The 17236-nt window shown below is 37.6% G+C and overlaps 1 protein-coding gene across 8 annotated transcripts in view; it reads left to right on the top strand.

Annotated features, from left to right (window-relative positions):
- Window positions 1-17236, top strand: part of LOC138705045 (oxysterol-binding protein-related protein 2) — a 692509-nt gene that overhangs the window by 50293 nt on the left and 624980 nt on the right. Inside the window, exon 1 of one of the 8 annotated variants that reach the window (XM_069833616.1) lies at window positions 1425-1512. The exons of the other annotated variants lie outside the window; for them this stretch is intronic. Coding sequence (XP_069689717.1) covers window positions 1504-1512 — 9 coding nt within the window. The 5' untranslated portion in view covers window positions 1425-1503. Of the gene's footprint in view, window positions 1-1424; window positions 1513-17236 lie in introns of those variants that run through there. 8 annotated transcript variants of the gene reach the window in all.

Below are 17236 nucleotides of genomic sequence, written 5' to 3'. Positions count from 1 at the left end.
TCTCCACATTTGTAGATACTAGAAATACCATATTGAAGTGAAACAAACTCGGGAAATAACGCGAAATTTGGATTATCGTGCAAATTATGTCAATAACTACGAAATATACCCTCTCTATCGCAAAATCCACGAAATATGCAGGAACATTTTATTGAATTTGTGACTTTTGTATCAGTTAATTTGCCAATTGCATGGTAACGCCAGTTTTTCTGTATTTTGTCAATGGATATTATGTACACTCACTTTTACTATCTCTATGACTATGAAAAAATATTTCTGTGGTCGACTGCAGCAAAGATTGAAGAATGTTGTATGTAACATAAGGCTACAATATTCTTCAGTCTTTACTGCAGTATGTTAAGCAACGGGTGAAGCAAAGAATCATGGAGGCTATGTATAGAAATCTTGGACAAGGAGATTGGGAAGATAGACTGGCGTGGAACCTGGAGGTACGAGAAGGCAACCACTGTTGCTGTGACATATATATATATATATATATTTTTTTTTTTTGATGCTGAGAGGTATTTGAGGGACTAGTAGAGGACCACAGGGAATTTGGTGTGAATTGTTTGCAGGCACAGTCATTCTCTGCATCTAATGTGGACAGTGAGAGAGCTTTTCTGCTACACGAAAATATTCACTAACTGTCCCAGAAGTCTTTGTGCGGACGATATAGAGACCATGCTAAGTTTATAATTTGGTGATGCTAACATGTGGTATGTGTAAGAAAAAAAAAGAAAAAAAAACGTAACAAAAAGTTTTATATTAAACATAACATAATACAATTAATTGACGAATTATTTCATGAAATACCCACTGAAATAGTGATGGTTCTTAACATTGAAATCACGCATTTTATTTAATGAAAAAATACGATTCCTAATAATAATATAAATCATAATTACAATGGCAATATGGACTAATATGCAGTATTGACAACTAGTGTAGATTGGCCGATCTTAACATGCAAGTAGGTGCATTCTTTTACGTACAAGCAGCATGTTGAGTGACATCAAAGGAAGCACCTATAATCCCGACCTAACTAAACTGGATGTTCGATAAAAGATTTTTGTGACATTTTTTTTTAAACTCACCTAATAAAATTAATGCAAAGTCTGCACTTAGTGTGTTCCACAGAGTTGGTAAACACGTAACCTTATGGTTGACAGACTAACATGCAAATAAAGTATCATTGGTCTGTTCCTCTGTTTAGATTTACTATTTTCATTCTAGAGAATGCTGATTCACACAAAAGGATGATATTGAATATGGCAACAAAATGTTTATTTGCGATTGTGGTTTACTGACATAGCACATAAATCCAAAAGGATTGCAAGCCTACTGAAATAGCTAGAAATTTTGTTTTCCTGATAAAATCGCATGACAAATTTAACTAATCTTACTCATTTTTCTCATTTATTACAGTTGTGTTAGAGGCTAGAGGCATTCTGTATATTCTCACTAGATGTACTAAAAGGAGAAATCACCCATTCTTACTCTGAAATGGACAAGGTAGGGAAGTATTTAATTATTGAAATTTGTAACACATTTAGGTGTTCTGTTATTACCTTCTTCAGGGATTATTTTTTTTTTTTCCCCTTTAATGCTGCTGCTCCGTCATTGCAAAAAGAGATGCAATTTTCCAAGGAGATGTTATGTTCAACAAAGGGACAGGTTATCACACAGAGACAGTGGCTTGCTATTTTGTATTCATTTAATAATTGCTTTTTTAATTGGCATTTACCACTTGCGTCATTATTTTCCAACTGTAGAGCAAACAAAATATCCCCCACCAATTTACTATTCACATCCATTTCAATTTCATGAGACATTTCTTTTAGTCTGTGGCTGGCAGTGTTATCCAATAACAAAATTTTGGATATTTCTTCTTCTGCAGCATCACAAAACATTGTTTTCACATTTTTCTTTACTTTTTTTAAAGCTGCTAATATTGGTGCCTTGTCTCTATTATGACATTTTGTCTGTTGGACTATTAACTCAGTTACTGCAATGAAGCATGCAGCATCTTTCCAGAAACTGAAATGCGTTTTATTAATGCACCAGTTGATCTATTTTGCGACTTGACGTTCAGAATATTTTCTTTGTTTTCGAAGCTGTATGAGAATAATTACTTTTTTAGGTTTATTTGTCACCATCAACTAATTTGACAAAATACTTCCATATATGAGGCACTCGGGATTTTATTTATGTTCCTATCCATGCCATGTAAAATCATATTGCAAGTTTTTTTTTTTCACTAGTGGTGGGCACTTAACTTGTCATTCACCCAAGCATCCCCACTACTGGGCAACACACTGAAGCTTGTAGTAGTTCTTTCAGCTACCACGAAGGGCGTTACCCTAGGTGCATCATTGCAAGTATTCATCACTGTATTTACGAAGAGCAGCACTTTTTCTTAATCCTGAAGGAAGCACTTTGGTAAATTAGTTGCACTACTACCCACGTATGCCATGTATAGGTTGGAACTGATCAGTATATCCCAACAAGTCTAAACACTCTGTTTATTACGAAGTGAGAAGAGTAAAGTAAACATTGTTGCAGGTGTTCAGCATCATTAAAATTATCCTCAGGCAGAAAAATTAAACTTAGCATTGTTGCAGGTGTTCACTGGTATAGTTTGTGTCAAAATAAAATTGACTCTATTAAAGGCATCATGACAAATAATGTGTTGTATAGAGACTTTCTGGATAGCATAAAATTTATTTTTAAATAATAATATTTTTCGACACACACCATGGGATTGCGTGACACACGAGTTGGAAATGACTGCTCTAGACCACTGAGCCACTGCAGGGTTCTATAGTCTTTGTAAACCAAAGAAAAAAAATCTTTGGAAGGAAAGGCAGCCATTTGTTTTCAAAGCCAATTAATATTTAAAAAATAGCTGGTCATGCTAATTGTTGTTCACTTATCAGCATCACATTTAACGCACAGATCATATAGTATTCTTTATATTGTTTTGCGTAAGACTGTGTTCACCTATCTGCAATGTACGAACTGGACAGATTCCATGAGAAGGATACTTTGCGATACTGATTACGTCATTCTGAATTCCAAATAATGACCCTCATCCTCATACAACATCTTTCTCTGTTTTGAAGGACCATGAATGATGATACCTAGCTTATAACAATTGTGCAAGAATATGAAGAACTGTATAATTTACGACACCCATACTATTCAGATGAACAGAGAAGAGACAGCATCTGGGAGAAAATCGGGAAAAGAATAAAGAAATGTGGTATGTTATTTAGTTTATTATATATTTATCTCTATTTTCTTCATGTAGGTACTAATTTTTAGTTAGCAAGAAATTGATTACAATCTTGTTACAACTTAGAACACATTGTAATATTTACTTTCTGCAGACTCTCCAGTAAAAACATCATACTTATTTTATTTTAATTCTTCAGCAGACACAATGTATTTGAGAGATATGTTGGCACATTATTTAACATATTTCGGAAGTGGCAACATTGAGGTCCACGTACCTCACAGTACTAAATTTTATAAGCCAATAGTTGCCTTAAAGTGCAAGTGCAGATACTTTGCATCCCACTGTGCAACAATAGACATTGCGCCTGTTAAGTACAGTGTGTGGCATATACTAGGCCTACTTACTGGCATTATAAACATTCGTAACAAGTACGTTTTGTGGGGAGATGCAACCTCTCTTGCACAGGAGGAAAACGAATTGGTGGTGAATCATTTAGGCCTATAATCCCTTACAAATAATGCATTGGTAAGAGGTAATAAGAAAATGTTGAGTTGATCTTACATTTTATCAAACCATACAGTGCGTTTCAAAAGTCACCCATATTTTCTTCTACAGCTAAATGGAAATGTTTTTCGAAAAATGCTCGGAGATGTGAAACAGTATATTTTAAAAGACATTTTTTCACAAAAAAAAAAAAAAATATTCTTGATATCGTTGTTGTGACATCATCAAACATTGTGCAACTCAAACCAAGAAATGGATTCGGAACACCTCAAAATCTGTGCTTCATTGGCTGGTCATGATAATATCTTTGAAAAATATTGGAGTGCAAGAGGTCAAATGACTTTATTGTCAAATAGCTGGCATTAGAAAACAACAACAACATTTTTAAATGGCACCAGTATTTTTCTGTATACCATATGAAAGATTTTATTATTCTCCATGGTTACACAAGCTATCATTTGTTTTATACAACATACGTTGCTATGGTAACAAAATAAATAGTCAAAATAAATGTATTACAGAAGCAAATGTTCAGTTAATTAAATGTTCAAAATGTTTCCCATTTATGGTCTGGCAATGTTAAAGACATAGAACAAATTCCTATTTAACATTTTCAGTGACTGTTAGTGGTATTTCTCTACATTCCATTCGTATTCTTCTTTTCAACTCATCAATATCAGCAGGCTTCGTAGCAAATATCTTACATTTCGAATAACCTCCTAGAAAGTAATCAAGAGGGAAAGATCCGGTGATCTTGCAGGCCACTCTACAAATCCTCTTCCAACCCTTCTGTTAGGAAACACAATTCAGATATTGTCATACAGGAGCAGCATAATGAGGAGAAGCCTCATCTTGCTGATACCAGATGGAATCATTAGGTACGGTAATTCTGGATTCTGGAGGTTTGGGTGAAGAATGGCAAGGACTGTTATTAACTCTTCACGCAAAAATTCTAAATACCAGTTCCCATTAAGTGTATCATCAAAAAAGTAGGGGCCTGCAACTCTGCATTCTAGAATCCCTGCCCATACATTTACCTTCTAGAGAAATTGCATGTCAGTTTCTACCATCCAACATGAGTTGGTTTCTGTCCAGTACCTGGAATTTTGTCTATTCACTTCTCCATTCAATCTCAAGAGAGGAATTCAATGGGGGCTGGGAGAGTGATTGGAGAGTGTAGAATATGCAGATGATGTTTGCTTACTGGCCCATACGGCAAATTGCAACATCTAAATAGAGTGTCATCTGAAGCGGGTCTTCAAGACAAACAAATCCAAAACTAAGGAAATGGAAATCAATAACAGAACAGATACTAAACTTGTGATTCAGAGTAAAGAAATAGAGGAGGTAAATGAATTTACTTTCTTAGGAAGTATAATTTCTAAACAAGGAGGTTCTGATGAAGATGTAAATGCAAGAATTAGGAAAGCAAAAGCTGCCTTCTCACAACTAGCAAATTTCTGGAAATCCAAAGAAATCTCTTCAAGAATCAAAATAAGGATTTTTAATACGAATGTAAAATCTATTCTGCTATATGGATGTGAAACTTGGAAAGAAACATACAATTAAGAAGAAATTACAAGTATTCATGAATAGATGTCTGAGGATCATAATGGGAATACGGTGGCCTAAGACCATCTCAAATAAAAATCTCCTTAAAATTACTGATCAGCAAGAAATATGGAAAGAGATCAAGTATAGGAAGTGGAGATGGATTGGGCATGTGTTGCGGAGAGAATAGGGTAATATCGCTAGGACAGCTTTTGAATGGAATCCATATGGGGCAAACAGGAAAGTTGATAGGCCTAGAGTCACCTGGAGTAACACTGTTAGAAGAGAAGCAGAACAACTTGGATGACGTTGGAATGAAGTCAAAGCTATGGCTAAAAATAGAGTAAGATGGCGTGTTTTCACAAGGGTCCTATGCTTCCCGGAGGAGTGAAAGGACCTTACTACTACTACTACTACTGCTACTGCTACTGCTACTGCTACTGCTACTGCTACTGCTACTGCTACTCCATTCAACAAAATGTAGATTCATGAGAGAAAAGGAAGCGTGATACGAAATTGAAGTCTCTATTGCAGAGGTTGGACATTGGCTCACAGAATGCAGTCATCTGTTTCTGTCGTCTTCCGTTAGCTCCTGCAGGAGCTGCACTTTATAAGGATGATATTTATTACGACGCAGCAGTCTCCATATGGTTGATTTCGATACATCAAATGTAAATTGTAATTCAGTAAGTGAAGAATATGGATTACCTTTCACTGTAATCAAAATGTCTAGCTCCAATTCTTCAATAGTTGATAATGGTCTACCAGATCTTTGGACATATTTCACATGTCCATTTTTATTGAATTTGTTTCCACAGTAGATTAATAAATAGAAGGTCGATCTGGATGTGTTTAATTGAAAAGTGCACACACTTCATCTTGTGTATGTCCTGTCACCATATCCAATCATCATTAAAATCTCAATTCTCTCACTTTCACTTAATAACATGGTTATGTTCTGTTAATTTCTATGAATAAACTGCTTCCATAACACCAGGAAATCCAACTACTTATTTTGTTACCATAGCAACATTTGTTGTATGAAACAATTGATGGCTTGTGTAACCATGGAGAATAATAAAATCTTTCAGATGGTATGCAGAAAAATACAGGGTGACATTTAAAAATGTTTCTGATGACGTCACAACTTGCACGACAATGATATCAAGAATGGTTTGTTTTTGTGAAAAAGCATCTTTTAAAATGTACTGTTTGACGTGTCTGAGCATTTTTAAAAAAATATTTCGAGTAAGCTATAGCAGAAAATATGCGTGACTTTTGAAATGCACGTATGTTGACAGTGATGTCCACCTTTCTGGATGCAAGAATCACATCTGAGAAACTTGCAGATATTGAGGCAAGAGTACAGTTAAGTCCCAGGAAATCTTCACGCTGATTAGCACGAGAATGCCACGTGTGACAAAGATCAGTGTTAAGAGGACTGAAAATGCTGCCCTTTTATCCTTATAGTGTGACAGTGGTTCATTGATTACAGCAGGGATCCAGCCACTCTAATGAATTTTTGTGAGTTGATGCTTCAGTCTGTTCATGACAGTGATGTTAATCCATCTCAATAATGACGGGCCAAGCTTGGTTCCATTTAAGCAGTTATGACCCAAGGTTCTGCAATTCCATGAGTGGATGACTGTGAATTGCCAATAGGTTGAAGAGCAGCTTGACCACCATCGTAGTGAATCAGTTCCACACAAATTTTAAATGTATTGGTAGTTATTTGTAAGACCTTCGATAAAAAAGCATCTAGCATTGAGTTTGATCATGCACATAATGTCTTACTTAAATATGTAATTCAGAGATGGGCAAAAAGCAGTTGACATAATAACATGTTTCAAAAGTCATCTGTAAAGCGCAGGCAAGTCTCAAACATGGAAGGTTGGTAATAGTAGTAGTAGTAGTAATAATAATAATAATAATAATAATAATAATAATAATTTATTTATTTATTTATTTATTTCGAATATTAATGTGCAAAACAACAGCACAAAGCCAATTACAGTTTAGCACAAATAAAAAACAAAACAGAACAAATGATTATGAGAATGAATGACAGAAATGGCAGTGAGATGAAATACAATCAATATAATGGTCAACATCAGCCATTCACCAAATACAACAAAATAAATGGCAATATCTAACAAATAATAAAAGATATTAAATAACAAGTAAGGAATATCATGCATAAGTAAAATCAAATCAGATCTTGCAAATTGGCACTTTTAATACACCTGGCTATTGGAGAAAGGGATTTAAATAATTTAGTGAAGAAAATTCCTTGACCACAAAAACCTTTCACGGGAATTCTAAGGTAGGTGTTATGTATAAAAGAATCACAATCAATGACACCATTAATAGCATTATTAAAGAAAGTGTAATCAATATCCTGACGTCTCGAATACAGACTGGTACAGTTAAAATATTTACTAGATAGTTCATAATTTAAAGAAGAGGAGTTGGGTACAAATCTGAACGCACAAAGAGAAATGAAGTTTCTTTGGATATTTTCTAGTTTAGCTGAATCAGTAGACATAATAGAGTTCCACGCAACAGATGCATATTCTAACTTAGATCTTACTAAAGCATAATATAATGTAAGTAGAGTATCAGGAGAGGAAAAGGAATAAGTAATAGACCTAATGAGACCAAGCATTCTTAGTGAATGATTAAATAAGTGATCAACATGGTCATGAAAGTACAATTTAGAATCAAGATATATACCGAGATCCTTTATACAGTCCTTCCTGATTATGGCGGCATTCGATAGCAAATAGTTGAACTTCAGTGTAGTTGTCTTCCTAGAGAAAGAGATAACGCATGTTTTAGAAATATTAATTTTCATACCGTTATAATCAGACCAACGTTGAATGGCATGTATATCATTTTGAAGTAAATGACAATCAGCAAGACTATTAATTTTTCTAAATATTTTTAAATCATCGGCAAAGAGAAGATAATAGGAACAGATGGGCTTACAAATGTCATCGATAAAAAGCAGGAATAATAACGGACCTAGGGTGGAGCCCTGTGGAACACCACAAAGAATAGTGAAAGGATCAGAGAGAGAGTTTCCCAACCGAACACAAGATTGTCTGTTGGTTAAATAGTTTTCAAACCAGCTAAGATAATTAATGGAAAGTCCAAACTGATCTAATTTACTTATTAAGATTTTATGAGGAACAAGATCAAATGCTTTACTGAAATCAAAATAAATGGCATCAATTTGGCCTTGGGATTCAACTGTAGGCATAATAAGATTGAGATAATTGACCAAATTCGTTGTTGTAGATTTGTTTTTAATAAAGCCATGTTGAGCAGGATTTAATTTAGATTTAACATAAAATGAAACATGTTTGTGAATAATTTTTTCAAAAATTTTTGAAAAGTTATTTAGTATTGAAATAGGTCTGTAATTATTAACAGAATGTTTATTGCCATTCTTAAATATCGGAATGACAGACGCTTCCTTCCATAAAGAAGGATAAATACCCGTTCTATGGCTAAGATTAAAAATAAAAGTTAATAGAGGAATAAGAATTTGAGAACAACCTTTAATAATGAAATTAGGTATGCCATCAGTTCCCATGGATTTATTGGGCTTAAGCCTCCTAATGACATTCCAGACATCTTCACACACAATAACCGGTAAACATAAGCAGTCAGTAGTGATGGAATCATTAACAAATAGATGATTGAGCTTTTTTTGTACCGATTTAAATTGATCAGCAAAAGCATTTGCGATCTCAGTTTGATCAGTGATGTGCTCCCCATCAATAATTAACTCAGTAGGCAAGGATTTTGATTTACGAAATGATTCTACATACTTCCAAAATTTCTTAGGCTCATTTTTCAAATTTCTATCAATAGATTGGAGCCAGAGTAATTTATCAGATTTTATCTTATTTTTTACTTGTTTTCTAAGGGAAGAAAATATAAGATAATGATAATCAGATTTAGATTTTTTAAAATTCTTGTGAGCTTTATTTTTTTTCTTTATGAGTAAACGAAGCGAGTTTGAAAACCACTTAGGATAAGTAGATTTTTTTACTCGTGATAAAGGTACAGCATCAGCAATCACGTCATTTATTGTATGAGTTAATGAAACTACGGCTTCATTGACATCAGTAGACTCATAAAGACTAGTCCAATCATGATTAAAAAGAGTTGTGTATAATTTCATATAAACTCTCTGAGAGAAATTAAAATAAGAATGATTAGAAGAATATAAAGAAAGAGATAAATTGACTTCAAGATTAACACACATAGAAGGGTGATAATTGTCTTGACGAACAAGAGAATGATTAGCTAGGTAAACAGAACTATTAATAACATTTGTAAAAACAAGGTCAAGAAGATTTTTATTATTCAAAGTAAAATTAATCTGATTTAAACCAAGAAGGCAAGAAGAAGAAAATAGATCAAGAGACTTAATTTTTGCGTAATAATGGATGTTAGGAAGACTACAACCAGATGCCCAGTCAGTTGCTTGTCTATGCAGATGACGTGAATATGTTAGGAGAAAATCCACAAACTATTAAGGAAAACACGGAATTTTTACTTGAAGCAAGTAAAGAGATAGGTTTGGAAGTAAATCCCGAAAAGACAAAGTATATGATTATGTCTTGTGACCATAATATTGTACAAAATGGAAATATAAAAATTGGAATTTATCCTTTGAAGAGGTGGAAAAATTAAAATATCTTGGCGCAACAGTAACAAATATAAATGGCACTCGGAAGGAAATTAAATGCAGAATAAATATGATAAATGCCTGTTATTTGGTTGAGAAGCTTTTGTCATCCAGTCTGCTCTCAGAAAAAGTGAAAGAATTTATAAAACAGTTATATTACCTGTTGTTCTGTATGGTTGTGAAACTTGGACTCTCACTTCAAGAGAGGAACAGAGGTTAAGAGTGTTTGAGAATAAGGTGCGTACGAAAATATTTGGGGCTAAGAGAAATGAAGTTACAGGAGAATGGAGAAAGTTACACAACACAGAACTGCATGCATTGTATTCTTCACCTGACATAATTAGGAACATTGAATCCAGACGTTTGAGATGGGCAGGCATGTAGCACATATGGGCAATTCCAGAAATGCATATAGAGTGTTAGTTGGGAGGCCAGAGGGAAAAAGATCTTTGGGGAAGCCAAGACATAGATGCGAGGATAATATTAAAATGGATTTGAGAGAGGTAGGTTATGATGATAGAGACTGTATTAATCTTGCTCAGGACAGGGACCAATGGTGGGCTTATGTGAGGATGGCAATGAACCCGCAGGTTCCTTAAAAGCCATAAGTAAGTAATAATAATAAGAACATTTTCTATAGCATGTGCATTAATTTCCTGAAAAACATTAACCAGCTGCAATTTATCAAGTATCATTATTAATTTGTACAATAAATTCAACATCAACTTTTGGGGGCTTTCCCACATTTAGGGCTTGTAATTAATAAAACAATTTTTCAGACAGTGAACATATTGCAGCAACATATTTTGGTGAAGGGATCATCAGACAACCATAATTTTTTCTCCTTAAAGTGCACTATGTAACTCAAAATCACAGTTACCAAACATAGAAGGGAAATGTGAACACATTAGAAATTTAAATGTACTAAATATTCATGTTTTTTCTACCACACTCATAATTGTAATACAACTATCACTACTCTGCATCCACTACAATGGCCACCGCAAAGTGGTTCAAAATATTCTGCAACCACAATGCTCTCGGGAAGTGTAGTATTAATTCACAAGGTCTTTGTTATGCTCACTCCATTGAGACATCGGAAATCCTAATTTTAGTGCATGAAGTTCCTCTTCATGATCAGAAAGTGGGTGTGTGGTGTGGCATTACCGTACACATTTTTTTAATATTACAGTCAACTCACAGGCTTATGTGGTACATACTCGGACCTTTTTTGTAATATTGACTGAAGATGAAAAACAGTATGCTTACTTCCAGGAGAATAACTCCACTGCACATACAGCCACTGTATCATTAGAAGTATTAGAAGAAGTGTGTGATTATCACGTAATTAACTCGGATGTTTGCCAACTTGTCCCCAGATTTAAATGTTTGTGGCGGAATTTAAAACAGAAAGTTTGTGAACAAAATCTACGCACTCTTGAGACCTGGAGTATAAAATAAGGCGAGTACTGAGTGAAATCACAGATAGAGAGTTGCAGAAGGTGGTTTCAGAGTTTTCTTCATGGATGTGATTCTTGCATCCAAGAAGGTGGACATCATTTTCGACATATGCTTTGATAAAAGATGAGACCAACATAATGTTTACTTATTACCTCTTACCACACATTATTTGTATGGAACTATAGGCCTAAATGACTGCTGTTCACTGCCTGTGCAAGAGAGTGCTTTTATCTCTCTACTAAACATGCTATCTACAACCATTTGTAATGCCTGTAAGTTGTATATGCCTCACTTGCACTGTAGATAGGTAATTACACTGCATTTGAATAAAAGAAATTATTTTATACAATAGTATGAATTGCTGCAACCATTTTCCAGCTCAAACTCTTCACATTTGATATTCTAGTACACTGCATCTGAGAAAAAGTGTCTTCGAAAGAATTCCTAATATCTAATGCATCAGAACGTGAATTACCACCTGTTCCTCTTATATTTTGCAGTCCTTGCATGTTTAATGTTGAAGTTTCACTATCATTTTCATCCAAGGATACGGGTCATCTCTTAAAGAAGTAATTGTGTAAACAACATGTAGCCATCACAACAAAACAATGTATTCATGAGACATCTCAACTTTCGTTCAAAACATCTAAATTTTCGTGTCAGGATTCCAAATGTGTTCTCAACAGTATTTCAGGTACAACTCAATCGATAGTTAAAATTTTTTCTTCATCTTCTTGTATATCACCACGGGAGTAAGGTTTCATCAAGTAAGTACAGTCTTAGAAACAATTGATGGCACCCAGATATTTTGAAAGTCCCAGAAAGGAGCCACTGTGGATGATCAGAAGACGAATGACTAGGCTCACAAGTGAACCAATAGTTGAGATAATAACATTAATTCTGTTTCGTTGTATGACACCCCTAAGCAGAGTAAAAAAAAAAAGATCTTTTAAGTTAAAATCAAAAATAATTTTTTTTAAATTTTAATCTCATTTTTTTATTTCAATAATTTTTTACTTAAATACTTTCAATTTATCTTTTTTAATTGGATTTATTGAAGTAAACAAGGTATTGTTAATAACAAATCACCTATGACTAAATAGGAGTTAGACTTTTTCCAATTAAAAAAAAAATTGAAACAAATGAAACCAGAAGCTTCACAACTGAATGCTCAACCGAAAATACAGACTGCCACTAAGTCCCCAATCATGCAGAGTTTGCAGAATTCCATAACGCCATGTGGTATCGTAAGCCTTTTCTAGATCAAAGAAGACCGCCACAAGATGTTCCTTCTTGAGGAAAGCATCTCTAATGGCGGTCTTTAGCCAAACAAGCTGATCTGCGGCTGATCTGTGCTTACGTAAACCACATTGGATATTAGATAATCGGTTTTCCGATTCGAGTATCCACATCAGGCGTTTGCTTATCATTTTTTCCATAACCTTACAAACACAGCTGGTAAGACAAATTGGTCTGTAGCTTCCAGACAAAGAAGGATCCTTTCCCTGTTTCTGAACGGGGATAACTATGGCGGAACGCCAAGAAGATGGAAATATTCCCTCAGTCCAGATTCTGTTGTACATTGTCAACAGGAAGGATTTACCAGCTGGTGGTAGATGTCGAAGCATGCGGTTATGGATGTTATCAGGGCAAGGGGAGGTGTCAGGGGATGTGTCTAGGCCTCCAGCTCCTTGGATGTGAACGGTGTATTGTAATGTTCCATGTTATCAGATGTGAAGTTCAGGTTTCGCATTTCTGCAGCATCTTTGATTTTTAAAAATTCCTGGTCATAATGTCTCGAGCTGCTTATCTGTGCAAATGTGTTGGCAAATATTTCAACAATTTCTACGGGACTGGTGGTCATGACGCCATTGTTCAGAAGGCCCGGAATTACAGAACTACGTTTCCCCATTATTCGACGAACTTTGTCCCATACGATGTTGGCTGGGACGTTCTTTTTTAATGAATTGACGTAGTTTGTCCAGGACGTCTTCTTAGCATCCCACACAGTGCGACGAGCCTTGGCTCGAAGATGTTTAAACTGGACAAAATTTTCTTGGGTCGGGTGGAGCTCAAATTGACGTAAGGCACGTTTGCGGTCTCGGATTGTGTCTCTGCAGGCATCTGTCCACCAAGGGACAGAGAAGCGTTTTGGCCTGCAGGACGACCGGGGGATCGATAACTCTTCCGATTGAATTACCACATTTGTAAAGTGATCTACTATGGAGTCCACACTTTCATGCCCTACATCATCGAACGATATGGACTGCGAGAATCCGACCCAGTCCGCTTTTTTAATAACCCAGTTTGGAGAGCGAGATTCCGCAGGATGTAGAGCGGAAAGATGCATTCGGATAGGGTAGTGGTCACTATCATGTAGGTCATGTATCACAGACCATTCCAAATGTGTGGACAAAACAGGGCTACAAATGGAGATATCTATCATAGAGAAAGTACCGTAAGCCAAAGATAGATGGGTTGCTTCCCCGGAATTCAGAGTAACAAGATTGAAACGGGTACATACCTCTGCTATTTTATTTCCTCTGTCATCATCAGAATTGGAGCCCCAAGAGTGGTGGGATGCATTGAAATCCCCTACTAACAGATATGGAGCAGGTACCTGCGTCAGAATATCTTCTATTTCATTTACTGTGAAAAGTGTATTAGGGGGTATATATACAAATTATAGAAAACTGAATGTTCGGTAAATTTATTGTGGCAGCTATGCACTGGTGAGGAGTGGTAACATTGATGACAGAGGAAAAGATACTTTGGTTGAGTAGAAGAGCACAACCTCCGTTGGTATGGATACCGGCAAGATGGTCATGCTGGTGAACAGAGTATCCCGGGATATTCAGGGAGTTTTCAGGTCGGAGGTGTGTCTCCTGAAGACATAAAATAGCAGGGTTCTCTTGATAGATTAACTGTTGTAGTTCTGCGTATCTGCTGCGTACACCGTTCACGTTTCATTGTATAATATCAATCATCTCGAGGAGCTATATCATGATGGTGGCTTTACTGGAGATTTTCTTTTCTGCTGTTTTCTATGACTTTGTGCCTTAGACTGTGACAGCTTACTTTTCAATTGTGGTGACTCGCTTTCGGGACGTCGCCCTCCAGATCCAGATCTCGATCGAGTACGAGATCGAGAGCAGGTTCTAGATTTCTCATTCCGACGAGGAGTGCGACGTCGTGACGTCCTCACAGGCGTCGAATCTGTCTGGGATGTCACAGCGACTATCTTTTATGGCTTATAAGGCCTGATTTCAAGACCACAGCTGTCGTCCGAGTAGTCAATCTGAGTGGTCGCGTCAACAAATGTCTGGGTTGCAGTCTCTGTTCACTTCCCAAGTAGATCTTCAAGAGGTGGTGTTTGAGTTCCCATATTTATACCCTCTGTTGCTTTCTGCAATACTGAAGAATACGATTTTTCTCGGCGTTTCTTTTCGTCTTCAAGAATACGTTTACGTGCCTCGAAAAAGGTAATATTGTCTCTTACCCAGAGTTCTTGAATTGCCTTCTCTGTGATATATTTCGGGCAGTCTTTAGAATTTGAGCTATGGTCCCCATCACAATTGACACTGTACGCTGTTGGGGCAAGGGGAATCCCCATGGTCACCACTGCCACACTTCGCACATATGATGTTGTTCGTGCACCGTTTCTGCGTATGTCCGAACCTTTGGCACCTAAAGCACCACATTGTGTTCGGCACATACGCTCGGACAGGGACACACTCATACCCAACAAATATATACTCCGGTAGGACAGATGTTTCAAAGGTCAAGAACACAATGCTGAGGGGATAAGTCCGTCTGTCCCGCTTATGTAACAAACGATATGCTTTGGACACGGACTGTTCCGCGAGCTCTTGTTGTATCTCGTCGTCAGACAAGCCGTCCAGAGCATCTGTGTTTACCACTCCCCGCGTAGTATTCAGCGAGGAGTGTCTTTCTACCTTTATAGGGTAAGATCCCAGCAACTTCGCCTCCAGCAGCATCTCACTTTGTTTGGGAGACAATGTCTCAACCAGTAAGCTGCCGTTGCGAAGTCTAGTTGCGTTCTTGACCTTCCCCACAAGACTGTCGAGTGCGCGTCTCACATAGAAGGGGCTAATATTCTTCATTGTCTTTTCTGTTCCCTCTAGTGTGATACTAATGAATTTCGGAGGCGGCATTTTTACGTTTATCTTTGCATTGTCTGTGTCCATAGCAGTATTTGTTTCTTGACCACCAGTCGTTGTATTATGTCTCTGACCTTGTTTTCTTTGCTTCGGAGGAGGAGAGGATGAGCGCGTAGAAGCCATTTTGAAACTGGCCCCCCCCCCCCTACAGAACCGTCGGCGTCAGCCTGCCACCGGGGGGCATAAGATAAAGACATGTCTTCTCGGTCTGTGCCGGCCATGGGGACCCTCCCACAGCCCGATCCCAGCAACCCACTTCACGCAAGTTATCCTTAAAACTGGACATTACACACCTAACGGCAAGTCCTACACCAGAGGCGTGTCGCAGCTTTATGCCCCTACCACGGGAATAACAGCCCGTGGCTCCCCACTCTACACTGAACACAACCGCCAGACTAGTCGGCTAACTCCGACCCACCTCCCAAAGCCAGAGCAATCCGAGATCGCACGCAGCTTCAGGGGACTTGTGGTTGATTACACTGCGACACCCGTATGTCAGCGGTAACACGTCGGAGCGATATATCCGCCCCGGCGAGCAGAGTCGGTCACCGGGACGTTTAAATCGCCCCGGACCCTCATTGGGGCTCTACGTGAGTGTACATGACTACTGGTCCGGGCTCCACACCTAGACTTGCATATAGGGGCAGTATGAAGGGCCCACTATTGCTTCGTTGCTGGGCGCCCTGTCGGGCCACACAAGTCGGAAGTCGCGCTCGAAACCGTGGGACAGGACCACGGAGATAGGAAAGAACCCCGCTGGTGAGACGGGAGTTATAAACCTAAGAAACTTAACCTAATAATAGATATAAGAACTAGAAGGGGAAGAAGAATGAAGCCTCATCAGGCATTCTTAACAAGTCCCGTCATGGTAACGGACATGGCAAAAACTAACAGCAGGGATAGAGAGGTGCAAATGGGTGTGATGATGTGGTGGGCGTTCCGCATGCAATGGTGGCCGGCGAGGAGAAATACAATGATGAAAAAGATGAGAGAACGTAAAGGACTGGGTGGTGATAAGGTGATTAATGTTCGAAAAGAAAAGCACGAGACCCACCATTGCATCCCCCGGTCACCAACTTGGCGGAACCCACCTCGACTGGAACAAAATGAATGCCTGTAGATGTAACGTAAATAAAAGGTTTTATTGTGATGCATTTTTCATTACTCATACATGCAAAAGATAGTACACGCCTTTGGCTTTAGTTTTCACATTTCACAAGTCTACAACCTAGTGACGGCTTGTGACTAATGAAACAGCGCCAGAGTGAATTTTTCTTTTTTAATAGCCATTGTTACCATAACTTGGTAGAGCAGCTGGCTACGGACTGGAAGGTCCGGGGTTCGATCCCAGGTGGTGACAGGATTTTTTCTCGTTGCCAAACTTTTAGAACGGCCCCGAGGCTCACTCAGCCTCCTATAAAATTGAGTACCGGGCCTTTCCCGGGGGTAAAAGGCGGTCAGAGCGTGGTGCCGACCACACCACCTCATTCTAGTGCCGAAGTCATGGAAAGCATGGAGCTCTACCTCCATGCCCCCCAAGTGCCTTCATGGCATGTTACGGGGATACCTTTACCTTTTTTTTTTTATTGTTACCATAAC

The sequence above is a fragment of the Periplaneta americana genome, chromosome 8 (assembly GCF_040183065.1).
Source record: "Periplaneta americana isolate PAMFEO1 chromosome 8, P.americana_PAMFEO1_priV1, whole genome shotgun sequence".
NCBI lineage: Eukaryota > Metazoa > Arthropoda > Insecta > Blattodea > Blattidae > Periplaneta > Periplaneta americana.
Note: the sequence above shows the minus strand (reverse complement) of the source record. Positions and strands in the feature narration are given on the sequence as shown.